The 23756-nt window shown below is 38.6% G+C and overlaps 1 protein-coding gene across 2 annotated transcripts in view; it reads right to left on the bottom strand.

The window, feature by feature from the left end:
- Positions 1-23756, bottom strand: part of ARFGEF1 (ARF guanine nucleotide exchange factor 1) — a 183909-nt gene that overhangs the window by 7982 nt on the left and 152171 nt on the right. Inside the window, exons 26-36 of one of the 2 annotated variants that reach the window (XM_084618769.1) lie at positions 22596-22747; positions 22253-22425; positions 21004-21164; positions 19769-19899; positions 17200-17329; positions 15207-15342; positions 14982-15120; positions 9475-9547; positions 6176-6305; positions 2939-3078; positions 2270-2438 (exon numbers count right to left, since the gene is read on the bottom strand). In XM_084618769.1, coding sequence (XP_084474895.1) covers positions 2270-2438; positions 2939-3078; positions 6176-6305; positions 9475-9547; positions 14982-15120; positions 15207-15342; positions 17200-17329; positions 19769-19899; positions 21004-21164; positions 22253-22425; positions 22596-22747 — 1534 coding nt within the window. Of the gene's footprint in view, positions 1-2269; positions 2439-2938; positions 3079-6175; positions 6306-9474; positions 9548-14981; positions 15121-15206; positions 15343-17199; positions 17330-19768; positions 19900-21003; positions 21165-22252; positions 22426-22595; positions 22748-23756 lie in introns of those variants that run through there. The other variant, XR_014710184.1, reaches the window with a different exon arrangement.

Here is a 23756-nt window from a genome sequence, read left to right as displayed (position 1 = left end):
CCACCCCAGAGTCGCTCCAGGTAAGCGGCGCCGGGCTGGAGCCTGCACCCCAAGCCCTTGCCCTGAGCCCCCTGCCGCACCCTGCACCCCAACTCCCTGCAACGAGCCACTTCCTACACTTAACTCTGATCAGCTCAACATTGCTTTGCTGTGGGACAAATAAAGGAACCTGACTGATGAGACTGGCATCAAACTAAGTCTTTGGGGAACTGAGTACAAGAGGTCTCAGGGGAACCCCAAACACTAATCAGACAAGCCAAATAGGAAACAGAGGCAGAGAAAGGTGGAATGACTTGCCGAAGGTCATACAGGAGGTTAATGGTAGATCCAGGAATAGAACTCATGTCCCAATCTAGTGCCCTATTCACTGGACTACACTGTCTCAATCACACAGTGATGGTTTAAAATACTAATTTTTAAATAAAAAATAATTTGCTAAAACACCAAGGTTTGGCAAGCTATTACCATGTGTGCATATTAACTGTTCTCATAAGGGTCAATACAACTCAACTGCTATTAAAGATCTATTCTATATAAATGCATATTCTTATACATTCACACCATACACAGGATCCAACTGAGATGGCTAAGTGAGTGCATGCTGGTAACAGACACCAAACAACTAATTATGCATTCACAGTACGGTGGGTGCACTATTGCTGAAAGTATTAATATACTGGATTGGGTCCCAAGGAATATATGAATACATAATACTACAGGAAATTTCCACTTTCCATCAACAAGAAGTCTTAGATAATGGCATTTATTTCAAGCACTTAAGTATATATATATATAAAACAAAGGCTGGGATTTTTCGCAGAAGCCTATGGGAGTTGGGTGCCTAACTCTTTTAGGCTCCTTTAAAAATCCCAACCAAAAAAATTGACATTTAGAATCAGAGTTTAAGGCCAGAAAGGACCACTGGATCACCTAGTCTGACCTCCTGTATATCAGAAGCCACCAAACTACCCAGCACCGACTCTTCAAAGTGTTTTACAAACATTAATCTATCCTTCCAATCACTGTAAGGTATTATCAGCCCCTTTTATTACACAGGGAATTTAATCACAAGGAAGTTAAATAAGTTGATGAAGACCAAGCAAGAAGTTATTGGAAAAAACAGGCATAAAACCCAGAAGCTCTTAACTCTTAAGTTTCAGGCTTAAGACACTAGACCAGTAGTGGGCAACCTGCAGTCCGCATGCAGCCCCTCAGGGTAATCTGATTGCAGGGTGTGAGACATTTTGCTGACTTGACCATCCACAGGCATAGCTCCCAGTGGCCGCGATTTACGTTTCAGGCCAATGGGAGCTGCGGGAAGTGGCAGCCAGTACATCCCTGTGGCCCGCCGCTTCCCACAGCTCCCATTGGCCGAGAACAGTGAACTGTGGCCACTGGGAGCTGCAGGAGGCCATGCCTGCGGATGGTCAACGTCAGCAAAATGTCTCGCAGCCCTCAATCAGATTACCTTGATGGGCTGTAGGTTGCCCACCACTGCACTAGACATTGCTAACTACTGGCACCAACTTTCCAAAGCGCCAGGGGGTGCTTGACACCCCGACTGATCCTGCCCAGTTCTGCCCCTTTCCCCGATCGTGCCACATTCTCGCTCCTCCCCCACTCCCTCCCAGCCTCCTGCCTGCCGCGAAACAGCTGTTTGTGGCAGTCAGGAGGCACGGGGAGGGAGAGGGAGGCGTTGATTTGCAGGGCCCGCCAGCGGGTGGGAGGCGCTGGGGAGTGGGAGGGAGTTGATAGGGGGGCTGCCAGTGGGTGCTCAGCACCCACCATCTTTTCCCCGTGGGTGCTCCAACCCCAAAGCACCCATGGAGTCAGCGCCTATGTTGCTAACTCTCTGAAATACTTTCAGTTAATGAATTAATGTTAGCTGTACGACCTAAGGACTGAACGCTGTACTTAAAGTCCCTACCAAAAAGGATATGTTTCAAATGTAACCTACCACTAAGCTATGGATTTACTTTAGGACGGCTAAGTACATCCTCACCGCGTTTGGTTTAATATTATAAACCAAAACTAAACTATCATACATTTTTATTTTATCTCTTTCCTTTTCTGAAAGGAAAATTTCTTTGAAAGGAAAAGAAATGTCAGGTATTTAAGTAACCAACCAGAAAAGAATCTCCATTGAGCTCTATGACTAATATACCATGCTGGTGCTCCCTAAGGTGATATAGTAAGGCAATCAGCTCAAAACACCCAACTGATTCGGTCAAGACACAGTAACATTGTTTTCTCAAAGGAGGTGACCCACCTGCTTTCCAGAGGGCAGTTCTTTGTTCATTGTTTGAATTAAAAGCTTTCGCAAATCTGTGAGATTCCAGCAAACAGTCCAGCAGTTTGAAAAGCTGTTGCGATGTTAGAAAACGGTACATTCCTTGATCTTGTGTGTCCACATGAACATCGAAGTCTACTGCATCTCTCTTTAAAAAACAGACTTAGAACAGTCAGACTCAGAACCGTACTGACTACTGATTGTTGGTCATGGCAGTTAAGCTTTGCGATATCAGTCATTAACAACCGATATTGCTAACTCAAGGGTAAAAGGCTGTTGAAATTTTATTATTCTATAATTTCTCTTTTAAAGACAGACACTATGAATTATGCCCCTTACCTTATTTCTAGCCGTATACATACTTTAACTTAGATCTCGACAGAAAAAACAAACAAGTAGCAACATATACTAGGTAAGGAAATTTCATCACACACTCGTAATATCTAAATTTAGGCCTCCACAAAGTAGTCTGCCTCTGTGTGGGAAGGCTGAATTAATGTAAGGTTTGACAGACACTTTGGTTGCTTTGTTGGAAATGATGTAATTGTTATAAGAAACTGTTAGTTGACCGAAGTCACAGGAGTTTATGGAACTTAATCTACCAGTGAAAATCTTTCCAAAAGACTAACACCAACCACTCAAACTTACTTGTGCTGCGGCTAGATTCTCTGCATCTTCTTTTTTGCTGGTTGCTGGGAAGAACACAATGTTGTCGATAGTCTGAATAAGCTCCAGTTGTACAACACATTTGATTAACAGAGCAGCAAACAACTTCTGTTCTGGAAATTCTTAAAAAAAAAAAAACCACCAAAATTACTTATTTTAGCAACTTTAACAGTTATTCAAGCAAAAAAAGTACAGTACAACTTAAATCTGTAAGTAATTTATTTTAGTGAAGACTTTCAGGACAGACCTACACTTAAAAAAATGTAATTGCATGGACATTTAGAAACCAAGCCTGAAATGTAAAAATTCATCCACTGAATTATCACCACACAAAAAACAGTTTGTCAATATATTTTATAATGGGGAAGGGATTTTTTCCCCCATCTTTTCAAACCTCTAAAATTGAAGGGTTTTAGTTCAGTTGGGACTCTTCTTGGCAGTATGGCAGAATAGCAAGAACTCATCAGGAAAAGTGGTGGTCACTTATATCTTCACACTTGTTTGAAAGGGTCCATTTTTGTAATTGCCCTCTCTATACTGGAAAAGACTTGCAAGTTAAATGGGGTAATTAGCCACTAGTACTTCAAGTATCTACACATAAATTTGCAACTAAGGTTCTAGAGGCATGCTTTGTAACATTTGTTAGTTCTCCTATGGGCAGGAAAGACTTTTTTTGTTCTCAGCTAGTGTTAGGTTATAATGTTACCTCCCCCACAAAAAAATTAAATTCAGGGAAAGAAAGATTAAGTTACTAATTTATAATAATTTTATAAGGCGCCAAATAATGTGTTTAAGAAATCTTGCTTTAAGTCACAAATTTACTAGCAACCCAAAGCAAGATTTTTAAATACAGGATGAAATCCTGGCCCCATGGAAGCCAATGGGAGTTTTGCCATGGACTTTCATGGGGCCAAAATTTCATTCAAGGTGTTTTTCTCCTTATAAAATGTTTAATTCTTGCCCACATCACAGAGAACTAAAAATCATATATCCATTAAATAATATCTTCAACACAGCATAGCTCAATCTTTTTGTGCTGGAAACCCCCTTTGGGACTTAAAAGAAACTGTGACCGCCCCCCATGCTAAAACTTCAAAAAACTGTGATCCCCTTATTCTTAATTTACTTAATAATATTTAAGGTAATACCAGTCCACTAGCATTAATAAATATTTCAAACCTATGAAAATATATAGAGTAATTTGTTGCTGTTTTTTGCAGCTAGCACATATGTCTGTGCACTTTTCAGTGAGGTCTTCTTGTGCAATGGATAAATGTTTAAAGAGAGCTCAAGCAAGTACTTCGCAGAATGAATGAGTGAAGAAGGTAAAGTGAAGAAAATACGATTGCAGCTATTTAATGTACAGTTTTACAGCAATCAAAAATAAACTTCATTGTGTTGTGTGCAGTGAAGTGCTAAGTGTTGAAAGCAGGAAACCTTTGAAATTAATGTAGCATTTGGAGAGTAAACATCTACAGTTAAGGAACAAGCCTCCTGAGTTCTCTAGAAAACGGAACAGCTTGAATAGCCAGCAAACACTGATGCTGAATACAAGGAATGTCAGTAAGAATGCTCTTGAAGCTTCATTTCTCATGTTAGTTTGTATTGCCCAAACATGTACGGTACATACAATAGCTGAGAATCTCATACTTCCTGGGGCATTAGACATGGTTACAAGCGTGCTCGGCCATGGAGAGGCAAATAAACTTAAAGCTATTCCTTTATGAAATTATACAGTTTTGAGGTATATTAATGAAATGGCTGATGACATTCATGAGCAGTTGAAAGAAAAGTTAAAATGGACTGAATTCCTATCTGTTCAGTTTCATGAATCAACAGATGTTCCAGGATCAGCACAGTTCTTAGCTTTCCTTCGATACAATTCAGATGCTACTGTTGAGAAAAACATGCTCTTCTGTAAAGTGCTTGCCTACCCACACGACTGGTAAATGTCTATTTAACATTTTTGCTAACGCTACCAAATGATTTTAAATCGATTGGAAAAAATGTATTGTTATATGCAGTGATGGTACCAAAGCAATGACTAGCAAGAACAGCGGGCTTGTTGCAATATTAAGAACAATTATGCTGCATACAGTTTAGACCCATTGCTTCTTACATCGGCAAGCACTTGCTGCAAAAGGAATGCTTTCTGAGTTGCATTAGGTGCTTGATGAGTCTGTAAAAGTTGTGATTTTTATAAAAAGCCAATTTCTATCAGCTCGCCTGTTTGTGATGAAATGGGTACACTTCATAAAAGTTTTCTCTTGCACACTGAACTGAGGTGGCTCTCAGGGGAAAAGCATGAAGCAGACTTTCTGAATTGCTAGCTGAAGTACTTATGATACCACAGGATCAAGGGTCTCCTTTTGCTAAATCGTTCAGGGATCCTTTAAGGCTTCTTCAATTGGCTTAGTCAGACATCTTCAATCATCTCAATGAGTTAAATATGAGTTTTTAACAGCACAAAACCACAACTGTGTTGGGAGACAAAGTGAGAGCCTTTGGAAAGAAGCTTGGAGCCTGGTCTGCTTGGCTTCAGAGTGGAAACTTCGAGTCATTTCCTTTGAGTTGCAAGTTCATTTAATCAATTGCCAGCCACAAGAGTGTGGACATGAAACATTATGATTGAACATATACTTGAACTTAAAAAGCAGCTCCAGGATTACATCCCCCTGACAACGAAGAATTTAGCAAGAGGTGGATAATTAATCTGTTCAACAAAAGAGAAGTCGAGTCTGCTGAACTTGCAGGAAGTCTGCAAGATAAACTGATCAAGTTTTCATCTGACAAAAAGCTTCAGTGTTCATTTCTTTCCGAAGATGTTTGCATGTTTTGAATGGCTTAGAAGCATGAGTATCCCGAACTTGTAAGTGAAGCTTTGAAAGTTTTAATCCCGTATGCAACAACATACTTATGTGCATTGGGATTCTCATCAATGGTTTCTTCAATTCAACCCAACATAAAAAAATTAGTTGGTACAAAACAAGAACAAGTGGCTCATTGAAGGACTCTTAATTTATAAAAGTGAACTTACAGTTTGTTTCTGCGTAAAAATATACTTTGATCTGGCACACAAAAGTTTTTTCGTACTTTTACTTGCGACCCTCCTAAACCCATTCTGAGGACACCCTCCGCCCCCGAGGTTGAGAAACATTACTTTAACAGATACAAAATCCTCTATCAAGCATTCCTCTCTTTATTTAAAGAAAGACTTACTTGCTGTAGGTCTGATTTTGCTGATCTCTTCACTTGCTGTGGACCCCACAATGGGCTGAATCTGGTGTTTATCTGAAGATCTTGGCTGGACAGTATCATGAATATCTACAGATTTCTGTGATATTGTATCCTGAAAATAAAATAAACCCAATAGTTGGTACATCAAATAAACTGAACAGAAGTTCACCAATGGGTCAACTTTCAATAAAATGTAACAACTGTAATTTACTGACAATTTTTGAGGAGTTTTCTATTCATTATTGTGATTATTTAAAAAAATATGCACTAAAGCAGTTTTTAATATTAGAATTGGGAGAAGACCAATTCAAGTAATAGTTCACCAAGACAAGGATTGATAACTTCTCAAATATGTGCATGTAGAGTAAAGTAATATAATCAAATAACTAAGATAAAATATGTAATACATTGAAATCAAGAGAGTACTTTGCACTTACAATCATTTTTTACCATTTTCAAATACTTTAGTGGACCATGTACTAGCATGTCAAGTAAAAGCTTAATTCAAGTTTCAATGGATTAACTAAAATACATTAACTGTAGTATAATTCTGAAACTGGCATTGCTCTATACCTTCCTTCCAGGTGCTTTATTTACAAATTCTTAGACCCACTTTGCGAAGTATCATTCTCCAATATATAAATGGGTGAAAATAAGGCATACGGATGTAATTGGCAGATCTTGGAATGCTTCAAATAGCAAGAGTAAGTGGGCAGTATAACTGAACTTTAATCTTTATTTGCTTCAAGTCCCCTGAAGTCATGAATGATCACCTCTTGATCTACGATTTATACCCACCACAGAAGTCTACTGCAGCAAGATGTAGACTTGGCGGATAGAGGTATTAGGTAAATGCCCTATTTAATATTATTATTGGTATTTGATAGCTAGCTGCTTCAGTAGATTTCTGTGATATATATAATCAGAAATACTGAAAAATGGGGGAGTCACAATACAAGACAAGATCCATGACTTGGGATGGCCTGAAAGAGAAAAGCGGTTGCATTATATGAATAGCTTCCTTATTCTTGCTGGGTTGAGTATTCTGCATACTAAATTGAAGAATTTTATTTTATTTTTTCACTATTTGTTGATCACCATTAAGACTACTCCCTGCCTTTAATTTTTAAGTACTCATGGGAAGAGGTAGAAGTATTAAATTATGTAATTTAATATAGAAATAAGAATATTCTATCATTAACTGCTGAAGTAGATTATATAGATGTGTGATTATTCTTCCTTTCAATAAGCAAATACTTCCAGTGTCTATTGTCCAGTAAATGCAATTTGAGAATATGATGATTTAAATCTAAGCATTCAACACTTATAAACACTTACATCATACCAATAATAGTAACTAGGGTTGGGTTTTCATCAAACAGTGGACAACTCCTCTCCTCATTTTATATGAATGCACTTTTGATTTTATACTATTGTGTATAATACCCAGCACTGTTGCATGCAAAAAACTTTTAAGGAACAATCTAAGACAACAGGGCCATTCAGATACAAAATAAAGGGAGGCTAAGTGCTTTACTGGTTATGGATGAATGGGAGTCAGGACTTCTGGATTTCATTTCCAGTTTTTGCTGATGCCTCTCTCACTGCACGAAACTGGGCAAGTCACAACTACTGTCTCTCAGATTATGCATCTGAAAACGTGGGTATAAGACTTCCTACCTACCTCACAGGAAAACTGTGAAACAGCTTTATTTTAAAATGTTGAGTAAACTTAACTGCTGATTGATCATAAAAATCCACAAACCCTAGCGAACCATACCACAGGATCTAAGGCTATGTCCTCACTGAAAAAGGTACATTTTTTACATTGAGATAGCTAACTTGACATAAACACACATTTTTTTTTGCAATGAAGACAAAGCCTGAGACTCTGGGCTTTTTATAAAACATCACTGTGAGGCTACTTTAATTTTAAAAAGACAACAGCAGCTTTTTAGTTTATTCAAATGATCAAGGAGTATCCAGTGCAATATTCAACTATTTACATATTGTACAACTTTCAGCTTTATTTCTAATAACTTCAAATGACTGGAAGTTCAAAAATAATGCCATCCACTACCATTTTATATAGAAAGCACTTCATGCACATCAGCCAGTCAGAATGTGGCAAGTACACCTAATAACACTGAATGAGCGTATTGGCTAGAGGTCTAATACTACCAGAAATGAAACAGTTCACATTTGTGTTTTGCCATAATTAGACCCCATGAAGAGAAATGGAGGAAGTTCACATCTTAGTGTTACTGTTCTGGGACTTGATCCTGCAATGGCATCCAGATAGATGGACCTTTTCACCCATGCAGAGACTAAGGCCATGTCTACACTACCCACCGGATTGGCGGGTAGTGATCGATCTATCGGGGATCGATTTATCGCGTCTAGCGATAGCTCTGCCGTCGACTCCGGAACTCCACCAGGGCGAGAGGTGGAAGCGGAGTTGACGGGGGGAGCAGCGGCCGTCGATCCCGCGCTGTGAGAAAGCGAAGTAAGTGATTCTAAGTCGATCTAAGACACGTCGACTTCAGCTACGCTATTCTCGTAGCTGAAGTTGCGTATCTTAGATCAATCCCCCCTAACCCCAGTGTAGACCAGGCCTTAGGCCCCCTATGTCCTATGAAGATTTACCCAAGGGCTTAATTTAAAAAGCATGAGCTGTTCCATTGAAATCAATGGGACTCAGGTCCTTAGTCACTTAAGTATTCAAATCCAAAGAAACAGCAGCATGTCAGTTTACACCATCAAGGCTTTGAGACTAGATGGGCTACAAACTATTTATTTTTAAATGAAAGTTTATATTCTTATTAGGAAACAAAATATGTGAGAACCCCCCCCCCAAAATCACTGAAGTGCAATGATTTTCTGTGATTATACACTGTAAATTTTACTGTGCTAGCCTAGCTAGAAAGATAAATGTACTCTTAATTAAATCAAATCAAAACAATGTTATCATCCAAGGAGCCTTACCACCACTATATATGGGGTTTATCAGAAATGTACACATGTACAGGAATATAGCTTACCTACTTCTGCACAACACAATATATAAGCACTGCATAAACAGACTGAAAAACCACTATTTCTTGGCAGCTGAATGCTGTTTTTAAAGTAAATTATCTAGAAAAGCATTTCCAACCAAACCACATAAAAATTTGGGTCTAAACTAAGCACATTTTACTTTGTTCCATACAACAATGTATATTCAAGGCAAACCCGTGAGAGCTTTAAAAAAATATTTAAAAAACTCATTTTGCAAAACATACCAGCTGTTTCTCTCTCACAGCAGATGGAGATACAGGGCCAGTCTCCCCACCTGTCGGTCGCCAAGTCAACAGCCTTGAAAACACAAAGAGCACACACTCAGCAGTTTTGAAACACAAATCACAGTTAGACACTTACATACAAGATACACATTCATATGCAATGGCTGCCCTGTGTCTAGCATTGTTAGAAATGAAATTGAAAAAGGCACGAAAAATGGAGGCAAAAATATACTCTGTAAATAGATACTTCCAGAAATCTATAATTTAAATAGTGTTTTTGAAAGATAATTTGTTTCAGTTATAAGCAAGAAATAAAATTTAAAATGTTTACTTCACACTTTTCCAGCTATAACTACTTTAGTTCTTAGCTTTTTTAAAAAAACCTCTGGTGTTATTTGTAAACTTTATAACTGATACACAGCAGAAGCGACAGAAATAGTAATACTTTGTACTTCCTTAACTTCCACCTTAAGATGTCAAATCACTTTGCAAACACGAAAGAATAAAGCCTGAACATCCTTGTGAGTTATTTGTATTACAGCAGTGCCTGGATTTCCTAACCGAGATCAGGGCCCCATTGTGCCAGGTGTTGTACTTGCACATGGTAAGGTCTTTAGAGAGCATTACTACCAAAATAGACAAGACAGATAAAGGGTGGGAGAAGGGGACACTAACATTTCTTATTTAATAGAATGGGAACTGAGGTACAGAGAGATTAAATGATTTGACAAGACAAGAATGGACAAGAAGTCTACGGAAGAGCTTGGAATTGAACCCAGATCTCAGAAGTCCCAGTCACAAAAGGCATCAGGCAACACAAAACAGGAAGAAAGTTGTCACAAAGAGGTAGCTTGGATCTCCTCTGGAACAGAGGTGGCTATAGCCAATGTAGTTGGTGTTATGCTACCCAGTCACCACCACTACCTGTGAGAGGAGGTGGGAAAGAGAGGGCCCAGAGCATGCTGCACTCTAACAATTTTCACTGGCATAATGGCCTTAGGGAGCTATTAAATGCCTGCAGAAGTCAGACTGTTCTAATTTTTGCCAGGAGCCAGTTCCCAGCTCCGAGCCAGTACCAGGATAAGAGGAGGGTCAATTTGCCTCTATCAATCTCAGCTATGCCAGACTCTGCTCTGGCACACCTGAGGGTATGGCTTCAGCTAAAATAAAATTATAAATTGTACAGATTGTATTATTTCTTCTGTTTTGTAACAAAGATGACTTCTATCCAGGGCTCCAGAATCGGATGCCTGTGACATACTCAAAAGTGTGTGCACATGTATGGTGGGGCTCATTGCAGGATTTTTCTACTGTCACCATATTGCATAAATACAGGAGCAAAGCTAGGCAATGATTTCTGCAAAAGCAATTGAGATATTGAAGAATTAATAACCCAATGACTTTGCAAGCATGCCAGGACACCAATTTTACCTGGCTACCCACATGATTCTTCACAAAAGTGATAAGTAATTCTTTTAGTTATCTCAGCAAAGAGTTTCTCAAAGAAAGGCAAGTAGTATTTCAGGATTGTTTAAATCACTTTTGAAAACAAAGACTCCATCTACACTTGGAGCTAGGGGTGGGATTCCCATTTGAGTAGACAGTCTCTCACTAGCTTTCATTGAGTTAGCATACTAAAAAGAATAATGTAATGTAGTCACAGTAGCGTTGGCAACAGCAAGTGGCAACATCCATGTCCACAGAGTCTGGGCGAGCTTGTGCACAGATTTGCACGCAGTGGCACAGGCTAGCCACTGCCCATGTTACAGTGGCTACACTACTATTTTTAGCATAGTCGCTTGATGAGAGCTAGCGAGAGTGTGTCTAGCCTAGCTGGGAATATCACGCCCAGGTCCAAATACAGACATAGACAAAGAGAGCCTGTCAAGCACTGACAGATTCCAGTACTATGTATGAAGACTATCCTATTAAATAACGTCTGAGGCAATCACAATGTTTCTCACACTGAGAGGGATATAAAATACAATACATAAAAATAGGTTTACTGAGTTGCCAATATTAAAAATAGTGTGAGGTAAACTGCTGGCTGGTTCAAAGCTTACTAACAGGATACAGTGTCTTAGGGTACACGTCCAGTGAATCCAAGGCACAACTGCAGCTTGGGTAGGCATACCCTCATTAGCTCTAATCCAGCTAACGTGGCTAAAACGAGTACTGAAGTTATAGCAGCACCGCTTTAGTGCCAACTAGCAACATGACTACGTACCCAGAGGGCCTGGGTGGGCTTCTTCACTGCTAGTTTTAGCTGAGCTAGCAAGATTAAAGGTACCTACCTGAGTTGCAATCACACCTTCACTTGCATTTTAGTCATACCCTTATTTTTAAGCCATTGGGTCAAACGCAGTCAGTTCATATGCTGGAAGGCACCTAGAATTACTACTGAAATCATTACACCTGGAATAAATGCTAATTATTCAACCACTTCCACGCTATTAGTAATAAAGCCCTTGCCCTTGATGCAACACTATATACCTCTGTGATCTTTGCTTCTGCCTGCACTTCAACAAACAGTGTCGGAACAAGGAGAAAGGAAGAAAGAGTATGTGAAGTTACTCAGAGCAGGGAGGGGTTGTTTTCCTCATCCCCAAGCACTGGAGCAGCACTCAGAACAAGCTGTGTTGTCAGGGCTGCACTGTAGAATAGAAAGAGGAGAGAGCTGAGGCTCTTCGTAGGGCTGTGAGAGCCCCAGCCCAAAGAGGAGAGAGACAAAAAGACAGGACAGAAAAATATGAACTCAATGAAGAGGAGACTCTGCAGAGGAACTGCACTGCAGGCCACAAGAGAGCTAGAGCAAAAAGGCCCACCTCCCATTGGAAGAGGAAGGAAGCCACAGGAACGGAGGGAGAAAAATAAGGTAGCTTAAGGGCACAGAAACAGCAGAAAAACAGGATTAAAACAAGGAGTTTGCAAAGAAAAGTTCATTTTTGAGGTAAATGGAGTCAGTATTTCCACTAACCCTTCTAGAAAGTCTTAATTTTGCTGAGAAGACATGGCTAAAATGAACAGGTCATTTTGAGCAGTTTCATGTTGCATCACGGTTGTCAGTAACCATGATGAGTACCAAGTAAATGTCCTCATATGCCATGGAAGATGAGGCAGACAACATACTGATCAGAAGACTGTATGTAAAAACACTGATAAAACAGAGGATGTTTCACTGGGAAGGCTGCGCATCTCCCACAGAATATAAATGGCATCAGAGGGATGCTTGCGATGATGCAAAAATTTCAACCTAAAAAGCTCAAGAAGAAACACAAATTGAAAACCTGAGGAAACTCTGAGAGAAGACAGACAGGAAAAAGAGAACGGAAACATATGGAAGATGTGGTAGAACATCACAACATTCGTGCAAAGTGTGTCCAGCCTGAGAAGCAAAATACCATAAATGTCAGCAAAAGGGAAACTGTGAAGCATTAAGCAGGTCTTAAAAGCAGATGCTTAGTAGACAATGCAAAAGAACCAGCGTAAGATGTCCACAACAGAAATTGTTACGGAGCTGCCAATGTCTGATTGTATGAATGCACTGAACAGTGAAGGAGCTTAATACTTTGGTGAAAATGAAGACTTAACACATTCTGCTAGCACAAGTTCATATTTAAACCGTACACGGTAGCTGGCACAATGGATTAGTGTGTTTGGCTTTTCACATCTGGAGACATGGGTTCAAATGTCACTCTTGGTCACACCAACGAAAGAAACATTGGTGGTTTCATTCCAGCCTTCAGTAAACAGTTATCCACATCACTTCACCACCACACATAATCTGATGCTTTGATAGGGTGTGAAAATTATTACTGGTTTAGCTCAAAGAATTGTATTATTAAATTAAAACCGGACACATCTGGGAACTGGCTATTGGGTGTTGTATTGAAGAGGTTTCTAGCCATCAAAGACTGGGCAGGGTGAGATATTTGTGAGGAGAAAGTCCCTCACTGCAATTCCCTCTGCACTTCAGCCTGAATGCCTCATGCATCCCAGCTCCCTCACTGTCAGTTCCTGATCCCTCCACTGGGCCAGGTAACATCAGGAAGTCAAACCTGGGAAAGGAGAAAATGCTATGAAGCCAGCAGTCATGTGCAGGCCCAGCAGTGCTGTGACATGAGTCAGGACAGAGACAGAGAGACTTCAGAATGGGTAGAGTGTTCCACGCTCTGGCTTCGTCTGGTGGCAGTGTGTAATGTATGTTTAGCTATGTGCCGCAGTGGAAAGCTCACCAGATCCACATTGTGGTGTGTAGCTACAAGTGTCAGGGAAAGGCTCCGGAAGCAGAGAGGCTGTGGGGAAAGGGTTCAGCATCTTGTCACAGCCAAGACCTTTTGTTGTGGTGAGGAAGGGCTCCAGCAGAGGGGAGCTGGCAGAGCCTTTCCCCACTGCTGGCATCTTTCACTAAGGTAGGGAAGGCTCCAGCAGTGGGATACTACACTGCTAAAAGGTGGAGGCTTGGCCTGAGAAAGCAGGGAGTCCTGCAGGGCATATACTCAAGTACACTCCCACACCCTTCAGGTATTCCTTTACTTTAGTTGCCTAAACTGTACCTCATCATCTACACTACTATTTATACCTCCACTGAGGGGTTAAACAGATATGGACACTACACATTGCTGAAAAAAGCCTACAATACAGACACACCTTCTGTGAGGGAGCTGGGGGTGGGGGTGGGATTTTAGTCTCAGACAACAGTGATTTTTTATTTTTTCACACCCCCATAAGCATGCATGGCGTATTGTAGCTGAAGTGGCAAGACCCTTCCCCAAGGCACTTACAGGCAGCCAGGAAAGACAATTAAATGTATGAGGGTTGTTAAAGGCCACAAAAGTGAATGACCAAGAGATTAATGTGTCACACTAAGAACATTTTGTTAATTCATTTTAACCCTTCCCTGCCCCCCCCCCTTTTTTTTGCTTTTTAAGTAAGCAGATTAAAATTGGGCAAGTGTGAACCAACTATATGGCTTCCCTGACAAATTAAGACGCTTACTCTAATACACTTCACTTATATTTTATGGTAAAAGTCCTGTTAGATTATTTCATGCATATTTAAAAAATTGAAAGGCCTACTGTCCAATAAATAAGAGTAAGAGAAGAAGCGAATAAAACCAGGAGACACAATTCTTCCTCAGTGAAGCTGTAATTTTAAAAATTTGATTAGACCTCAATAATTCCTGTTAAAAAACCTCCTATGTTGTATTTCAAAGGTTTTTTTTTTTTAAAAAAACACAGTTGATTAAAATTTACAATATATAGAAAAAGTACACTGAATACCCTGGTTATTTTGAATCAATTTGCTGTTCTAAAAGACCATTTATTTTTAGTCTTCTGTTGACAAACAAGCAAAAAACAATATAAAAACATTAAATATAATATCACAACTTTTTGGTCACCTATGTAAAATGAAACTGATTTCAAACCATGGAGCCCTTATCCAAATTATCTTCTAAAAAGAATAGCTAATACAAATTTTACAATAAAAAAGAGGAATTTTCTTACGCATGGGGGATTGTGGTTTTGAAGATATCCAGCATGCAGTTGCATGTTTTATCCCAGATTTCTAGTGTAAACTTTTCACCATTTAGAATGACCACATTCTCCAAACAGTTGGTACCAGATCGTGCTAGCTGTTCATTGTCTGGAATGGAAAATAGTGCATTTGTTTGTTTGTACCCAACAGTGTAAAATGTTAGCATTGTCTAATACAACTTGGTACAGTCTTACCTTGCTGCACACACCAGTACAGCTGTGCAAATATATCATCCAAAAGGACATCACTAAGTACTTCTAAATACTGGGTGAATACATCACATATTGCATAAAGTGCATGATTGCAAGTAGTTGTCATCCATTCAGCTTTCTAGGAGAAAAAATAATAGCGAGGTGTGTGCTACTATAAAATTTCTAATGTATCTTACTAAGAATGCACAAAATTCTTATTTTAACTTGTAGGCAATTCCTGTTGATCTGTGGGGGAGCTATTGGGTACTTGTTCCATCTGCACCTTTCTCCTAATTTCTATTTTTAATCCCTAGTCCTATCCCTATACTAAATTGCAACTACTATCCACAATGACATGTAGTGCTGCATGGATTTGGCTGATAGGGTAATCTAAAATCCGTCTCTCCACTTTTACCCTGCTTAATGTGAGGTTAAGAGCATCAATTACTAACCCATTGATAGCATTAAAAAGCATAAAGGAAGAAAGCATGAAAATCTGATCCCAAGGAGAAATTAAGTAATGTAAATGTGAAGAGTACCTGATATAAGAAATGTAGCATACAGTAACCCCTTTCTTTTTACTACTATTTGAGAGCAATGTAAAGACTATGTAAATCATTAATGAATGCTAATATAAATTAAGTCTCACCTCACAATTAGCTCACTTTTCTGTAGCTTAATATTTGACAAAAGAAAAAAGGAAATCTGGCCTTTCACAAATCAACAGTACGTATTTTCCAAAAATAGTTGATATCTTGACCATATTTATAATCTATTATATCTGCCACCTTAGGATAAAAAAGTATATGACACAGCTAAAATGTATGAAATAAGCAACCGCTAAATTACCAGAACCTAGATGATCTTTCTTTAATGCTTTTAAAAGCAAGTGGCACCCCCCCACAACCTCTGAGGTGTGGGGGAGGGGTATTGTCTGGGCCTTCAGGGAGAAGTGGGCTCTGTGGTTTCTTTCAGGATCTTTCCATCTTATCGTGCTCATGGGAGCTTAGCTTTCTCATGGATTAGGAAGGTGAGATTACTGCTGGGGCAGCATCCTAGCTGACTGGCTGCTTTGAGGGTTGCAGTGGAAGCCCATTGGTTCCCATGTACCAAAGGAGAGGGCACCCCAACACCAGCACAGCAGCTGCCACACCTGGGGTTTGAGGAGGACATGTTGTTTTGAAATTGCTGTGGATGTTGCACTAATTGCCTTTTTAAACTGGGAAAGAAATTTTATTCTCACTGCCAGAGTGGCCAGCATAGGAAGGGTTTTTTGCCTTCCCTACAACAGCTCAGGGACCTAGTGGGTAGGTTAGAAGTTGCAATTTGGCAGGTGTCCAGTGCAGATACTCATTCGATAGGGAGTCTGATTCCTTAATAACAGGAATAGGGAGTTAGGGAAAGGTTTCCCCTAATGAAACGGGGAATGGGATAGGAGCGCCTGAAGTCTGGTATGGAGAGGTGTCAACCTCTTTTTCCCCAGCCCCTTATAAACTTCATATGCATGCCGTGCAGTGAGATCCCAGAAATGGGCTGGAAACATGCGACAGGTACCCTCCACCTGGTGAGCAGATTATGAAAGGAAGGATGACTTGCACAGAAAGAGTTACTGCTGGATAGTTCCCAGATGACTTCAGTTAATAAATTTGCAGCCTAGCTCAACCATATCCCCTGTGTCTTATCTTTCTTCCTGCAATTATCAATTCCTAAACCATTCTTCCAACATTCAAAATAAGGAACTATTATAACCTAGTACATGGAATTATCATCCCTCACTATACAGATGGGGTTTACAATACAAATAAGAAGAGAGATTCTGCGTATGTTCAACAGAACAGTAACACAATTAATTAAGGTAGTTCTAGCAACAAGTGAAACATTCTGATTCACAAGACATGTGGGTGTGGCTTTATGGGTGAGGAACATTTCTTTTTCCTAGCTGTGAATCGTATGAAAATCTCTCCCCCTCAAACCCTGCGCCTCCCCTCTTTTTTACCTCTGTCTGCTGTTCTGGCAGTTTCATGTTGTCAAATATCCTGAAGACAATCCTAAACAAATCCTGCCACCAGTGTTTTTCATAAGTAAGGCCATATGTTTTCATTATTTCAAACATTACTGTTAAGCCCCTGCAATTAAAAAAAAAACACACAAATATGAGGAATCATGAAAAGAAACACTATATGCCACAGATGTCACACTGCTACACTAATAATAATATTCAAATCCTGCATGAAACACATTCCATGCACTGTTTATATTTTAAAACATGCTATAGTTGTATTGTTCTCATACAGTATACTAAAAATGAGTGGTAAAGTCAACTAGTTTAAAAAATATATTTTTAGAAATTCAAGTGGAAAACAAAGCAAGCATTTGTGAGCACTTCAAACTGAACAGGATTTTTAAGTTTAATTTCAAGAGATAGAAAACGGAGGGCACAAATTTCACCTATAAACTCTTTATAATTTTCTTTAACTTGTCAGAATTTACAGTAAAATATTATGAATGGAGGTACCCATAAGGTAAATCAGTGTATAATTTGTTTTAAAAAGTGAGCTTTCCCAAATGCTACCTGAAGCCAGGAAATAGTCAAAGTGACTTGTAAAAGGAAAAAAATGGGGTTGTGCCCTTTTTGATTCTCTGTGAAGAACAGACAAGAGTTTTTAAAAGATTCTGCTTATTTTTTTAATTGAGAAACTCAGGTCTCATCTCTCCCCCCCCAGGAAGACTAAGGATGCCTAGAGAACTGGGAATATTGTGACATGAGACACCATGCATATGAAATCTAATTGAGAGAGGAAGTTATTTTTATTAAGATTTTTAAAAACTTTTCTAGTTACAGATTTAATGTAAAAATATTCCAGAAACAGTTAAAAAGAAAGTATCTAGTAAAGATTCACCACCTCTCAGCCTTTTAATTAAGCGCTGGGAATATTTCCAGTCAAAATCTTTGACCTCCAACAAGTCATACAGCACAAACAAGGAAAAGAAGCCTTCACTTTTCTGATACTTTAAAATGTAAAAACAAGCGAACTTTATTTTAATACCAGGTGTTTATATATTAGAAAGAAGCAATACAGAGCATAAAGTTCCATCTTCCTGTTCAAGTAATCTTTTAGCTGCTGTAGCTCACGAAAGGTTATACTCAAATAATTTGTTAGTCTCTAAGGTGCCACAAGTACTCCTTTTCTTTTTGCGAATACAGACTAACATGGCTGCTACTCTGAAAACAGCTCATTTACAAACGCTCTTCCTTTCATCTATTTACATTCTGAACATTAAAATTAAGTACCCAATAATGAGCCCTTCAAGTAAACATACAAGCATCTCTTTCAACATTTCTTGATTTTTAGGGCTGTGCCTAAATTTAGCTTTACAGTTTTCTTTCCCAGTATTTATCACAGGTATATAGAATTATAAATGTCAAATGTATTTTTATAAGTTATTTGTTACATTTACTGGGATTCTAAACATACTTTTTGTTACTTTTGAATATGAATGATTTCCTGTTAGTGACAGTGGAGAATTAACCTCAAAAATCTAAAATATAATTTACTTTTCTCTCATTATTTGACATACTGCAAAAACACTTCCTTCATGAAAAAGGAAATCCAAACATTTCATATATATCATTAAAAATGTCAATAAATATAAAAAACACATTACAAGGGCAGAATAGCATTCACTGAAAAAGAACTAGATTTGTGTGGGAAAGTACTGTATAACTTTTCTCCCTTTCAATCTTTCTGCAATCAATTATCAATTTGCAGACTCCACTACAGTATCTGCCCTGGCTTGAAAACTGTTGGCAAATACTCAAAGAAAATGTGCAAATTCAAGTATTCAACAGAAACCAGAAAAGATTCCTATAGGATTGTGTCATAATTTTCTATTAATATTAAATCTGGTTATTACACTATTTGTTCACATTTGTTTAACAACAACAAAATAATGGGTAGAACTGCCAGGGGGAAAAACATATTCTGAAGACATACTAACCTAACTAATTTCCTATTTTAACAAGAGTTTAGGGCATAATGATTGTTTACACAGTTGACCTACTGTGTCAAAATTAAAATGGAATGATTCTGATTAATTTACAACCTCTAACATATGGAGGTAAAGTTACTGTTTTACTTTTACTAACAGGCACTAAAAACAGCACTGGGTTTGACTATCACAGACTTTAAGAGAGAAACAGACATACAATAGAAGCCCATATCATAATGTCAAGTATTTCACCTATTGTATGATAATTCTAAAAGCATGTATCCATGTTCAATTGGACCTTCATCAGCTTAAGTAACAAAGCTAACTTAAGTAAAAAGTTTCTTCGAAAAAAAAATTTAATTAATGTTTCAGCATCTGTTTAAAATGTATTTATAGCACTTGCCTATCCTTCCAAAGTGATAGCAATTAAATCAAATATGTAAGTTACTGATTTTAGTCAGATCAGTTATGTTTGCCAACAGAAAATTACCTCCATCTGCTTTAAAAAAAATTTAAAGGCTCAAACAAGAAAAACAAACCACTTGAAAATTTAAATTACAAATACTGATTGTTACCTGGTTCTTACATCTAATTTGCATCTATTGATGATACAGGATAACTCAAAGAGAATTGGGAACCATCCTCTCACCCACACCCTGTCTTCAGGAGCTACATTCATATCATCACTTGTGTATTCCTTGAAAGCCTTGAGAAGCAAACACAGGATTAATGTAGCAGAAGCATCGTATTATTTACAAGTTCTACCTTCCAAATAGTAAGTTTATAAGTACTAGGATAATATTACAGTAAATGTATTCAATAAAGCACAATTTAAGCACTGTTATGGATATTATATTAGAAAAATTATATTCAGTATTTTACAATCTGGTATTAAGGTTTATAAATGATACCACTAAAATATGGTAATCAAATTTACTTTAGGAGCTATACTATGGTCAAGGTAAACTAAATGTTTTTTTAAAATTATCCTTATAAAAGCATGAAAAACAGATTTTGCAAGAAACAACTGGATGATCTACTCAGCCACCATTTTAAACTTTTAATTTAACCTCTCAGTCTTCTATTCTGTCCTATAGAGACATCCTTGAGGATAAGAATCTACACCATAATAATAATTTTTTTTTTTTATTGACACCTATACCTATGCTACTATAGCAGGGGTCGGCAACCTTCGGCACGCAGCCCATCAGGGTAATCCACTGGCGGGCTGCAAGACATTTTGTTTATGACGACAGTCTGCAGCCACGGCCCCCCACAGCTTCCAGTAGCCACAGTTCACTGTTCTCAGCTGATGGGAGCTTCAAGAAATGGCGACAAGCACACCCCTGTGGCCCGCTGCTTCCTGCAGCTCCCATTGGCTGGGAACAGTGAACCGTGGCCACTGGGAGCTGTGGGGGGGCCATGCCTGCGGACGGTCAATGTCAGCAAAATCTCTCACAGCCTGCCAGCGGATTACCTGGATGGGCTGTGTGCCAAAGGTTGCTGACCCCTGCACTGTATGTTAGCAAAGGGTGCTCCCTGCACAGGAACAGATACTGAAAGGTTCCAACCTTCAACAGCTCTCATTGAAGATCCCAAGAAAGTTAACCAACACAAAGTGCAACTTGTTCAAAGCCTACATCAAGATATTTATAAAAAAAAAAAACATACAGCCCATGCCCTCTCCTGAACTTTAAAGTCCCTCTTAGAATTTAAAGCCAAACTTGTAAAGCTGGCACAACTGCACATTTTTATGTTATGAAAGTATTATTAATTTAAACACTTTTGATTTAACAAGTATGGTTTATACCTGAGGTCTGTCTGATACATATTTTGCACAATGGCGAATGAGGCGGATTGCTTCCATGCTTGTGTCTGGAAAAGCTGCATTGCATGCAAATTCTGACAAACATTTTACTGCATCCTGGAAAGAATCTATGGTGGCTGGGAAGTGTTTTTCAAATACAATTGCTGGAAAAAATACATATATAAAAATTAACACATGGGTCCTTCAAATAAAATGTCAATTGTTCCTAAAATAATTTTAGGAGGCCAAGATGAGAATCTAGCACAGTACAAAAGTGAGAGAAATGGCTGAACAGATGTGTGTCACTGCTTGATTCTGTTAAATGTGTAATTATTACAAAAACCAAAAATATTCCATTAAGAATTCATACAGAGGGCACTGTATTTTTATAAAATATTTTAATTTCACACCCATTCACGGATGTAGTCTTCTAAAGCAATGAAAGCCCACAATTAAATTAGTTAAGAAATTATGAATATGGCACGAGGCTTGATATTTAGCACTATCTATATTTCAACACATTTTTACTAAGAGCTGAACAGCATCCCCCCAGGACAGGCTACAGCATCAGAGATCAGTTGTAGGCCTTTCCCCGACCCCATATTTGTGGTTCAATTGTATTGGCGTTACATATTCACACGAGTTGTGAAACACAGAGCTTTGAGAACCTTCTTGAAAGCACAGCCTGTTGCAACTGCAGAAGTGATCCCTTTTGGCATTGAAAGCTTTGAGCCAAGACAATAAAAGATCATACAGTCCCAACTGCCTCACTTCCTTCTTTTAAAACAGAGCTCTCAGCAAGAACTCAGAGAACAAAGGGAAGGTGTGCAGGTAATGTAATTCTGCAACATACTCGAAAATTATAAATTCACAATCAAAAATAAAAAAGTATAACTTGTTTAAAAATTCATCGTCTCTCAATAGTTAATTTTTCAGTCCAGAAATAAATGTTTACAGCTCTATTATAAAAAACTTGTGTGTGAAGTACAAAGACAAATGACAAACATTACTTTATTACTTTTTGAAGTATATTCTCAGTGAACTACACATTTAAAAAAAATAGTAAAAGCAGAGAAACATTGATTTAACATGTATTAAGTGAGTTCTGCTAACAAAATAAACAAATAATAATAATAAATAATAGATAAAAATAATAGATAATAAAATTAGAGCAAACTGAAAAGAACAATGAGCTGTTCATTTGCTTCCACATACCCATAGTGATATTTGTAAATTATGCATCAATACTTACTGACAATGTGCCCTGTAGTTTGAAATGCAAGTTCCACTATACTTTCATCCTGATCTGATGCAGCCAAATGAAACACTGAAAATATATTCTTCCAACCTGAGCGAATGTTGGCAGCTTGAGAGTTTACCATCTGTGCTATGCACCGTACAACCATGTCTCGAATGGTAGGAGACCTAAATTATAAACAAAATGTTAATAAATAGTAACTGAAGCTACTGTACTGATTAAAAAACAGGACTTTTCTAAGGACCAATTTCATTTTACAGAAGCAATTCGAACAAAATATCTGATTCCAAAAGCTGGTTGTTATGTTCCCAAGTGATTCAGTTAACTGCATAATTACCTGTTTCTCTTCATTATGTGTTCAAACGGCCTTAAGAAATCCTTCTGGAATCGGAAATTAGCAAGTTCTCCTTTTTCTAAGAATTTCATTGATAACTGCCTTAAGGAATCTACTGCAAAAATAGCTACATCTTCATTCGGATTGCAGCCAACCTAATAGTGTAGAAGTAGAAACACATGTTGGCATTAAAACTTCATTTTAAGAAATGAGTCTGAATTGTCTTTACATTTGAAAGTGGAAACGGAAGAGCAGAAATCACAAATTTAGAAGTGAAACTTAAGATACAAAGTTAAAAATACAGTATTCATTTAATCAATTCCTACCAGCAGCATGGCTCAGTACTTTACCAAATAAGTTTCTCACTTCCTAACCTATCCAACTTGTATTTTGAAGAACACATCCCAACTTTTAAAGCTAATTCACCAGTCAAAATGATATTAAAAAACAAAGACAAATAAGACTTTTAATTTAGAACAACAGATTAATTCAACACTGCAAACAGCCAAAGCTGAGTTAAGAAACACAAAACACTTTTTACAACACCCAATGACGGCATATTACCACTTACTGCAGCCATTTTTAGAGCTATACCATGATTAGGGCCCTACCAAAGTCACTGTCCATTTTGGTCAATTTCACGGTCACAGGATTTTAAAAATTGTAAATTTCATGATTTCAGCTATTTAAATCTGAAATTTCAGTGTGTTGTAATTGTAGGGGTCCTGACCCAAAAAGGACTTGTGAGGGGATTGCAAGGTTATTATAGGGGGGAGTCGCAAGGATATTGTAAGGGGGGTTGCGGTACTGCTACCCTTACTTCTGTGCTGCTGCTGGCTGGAGGTGCCTTCAGAGTGGGCAGCCGGAGAGCGGTAGCTGCTGGCTAGAAGTCCAGTTCTGAAGGCAGAGCTGCCGCCAGCAGCAGCGCAAAAGTAAGCATGGCCTGGTATGGTATTGCCACCCTTACTTCTAGGCTGCTGCATGCAGAGCTGGGTTTTTAGTCAGCAGCCACCACTCTCCGGCTGCTCAGCTCTGAAGGCAGCAGCGCAGAAGTAAGGGTGGCAATACCATGCCATGCCATGCCATCCTTCTGCACTGCTGCAGACGGTGGCTCTGTCTTCAGAGCTGGTATGGTATGGTTTTGCCACCCGTACTTCTGTGCTG

This window comes from Lepidochelys olivacea (genome assembly GCF_965140295.1).
Source record: "Lepidochelys olivacea isolate rLepOli2 genome assembly, chromosome: 2".
Lineage (NCBI taxonomy): Eukaryota > Metazoa > Chordata > Testudines > Cheloniidae > Lepidochelys > Lepidochelys olivacea.
This window is presented reverse-complemented; position numbering and strand designations above follow the sequence as displayed.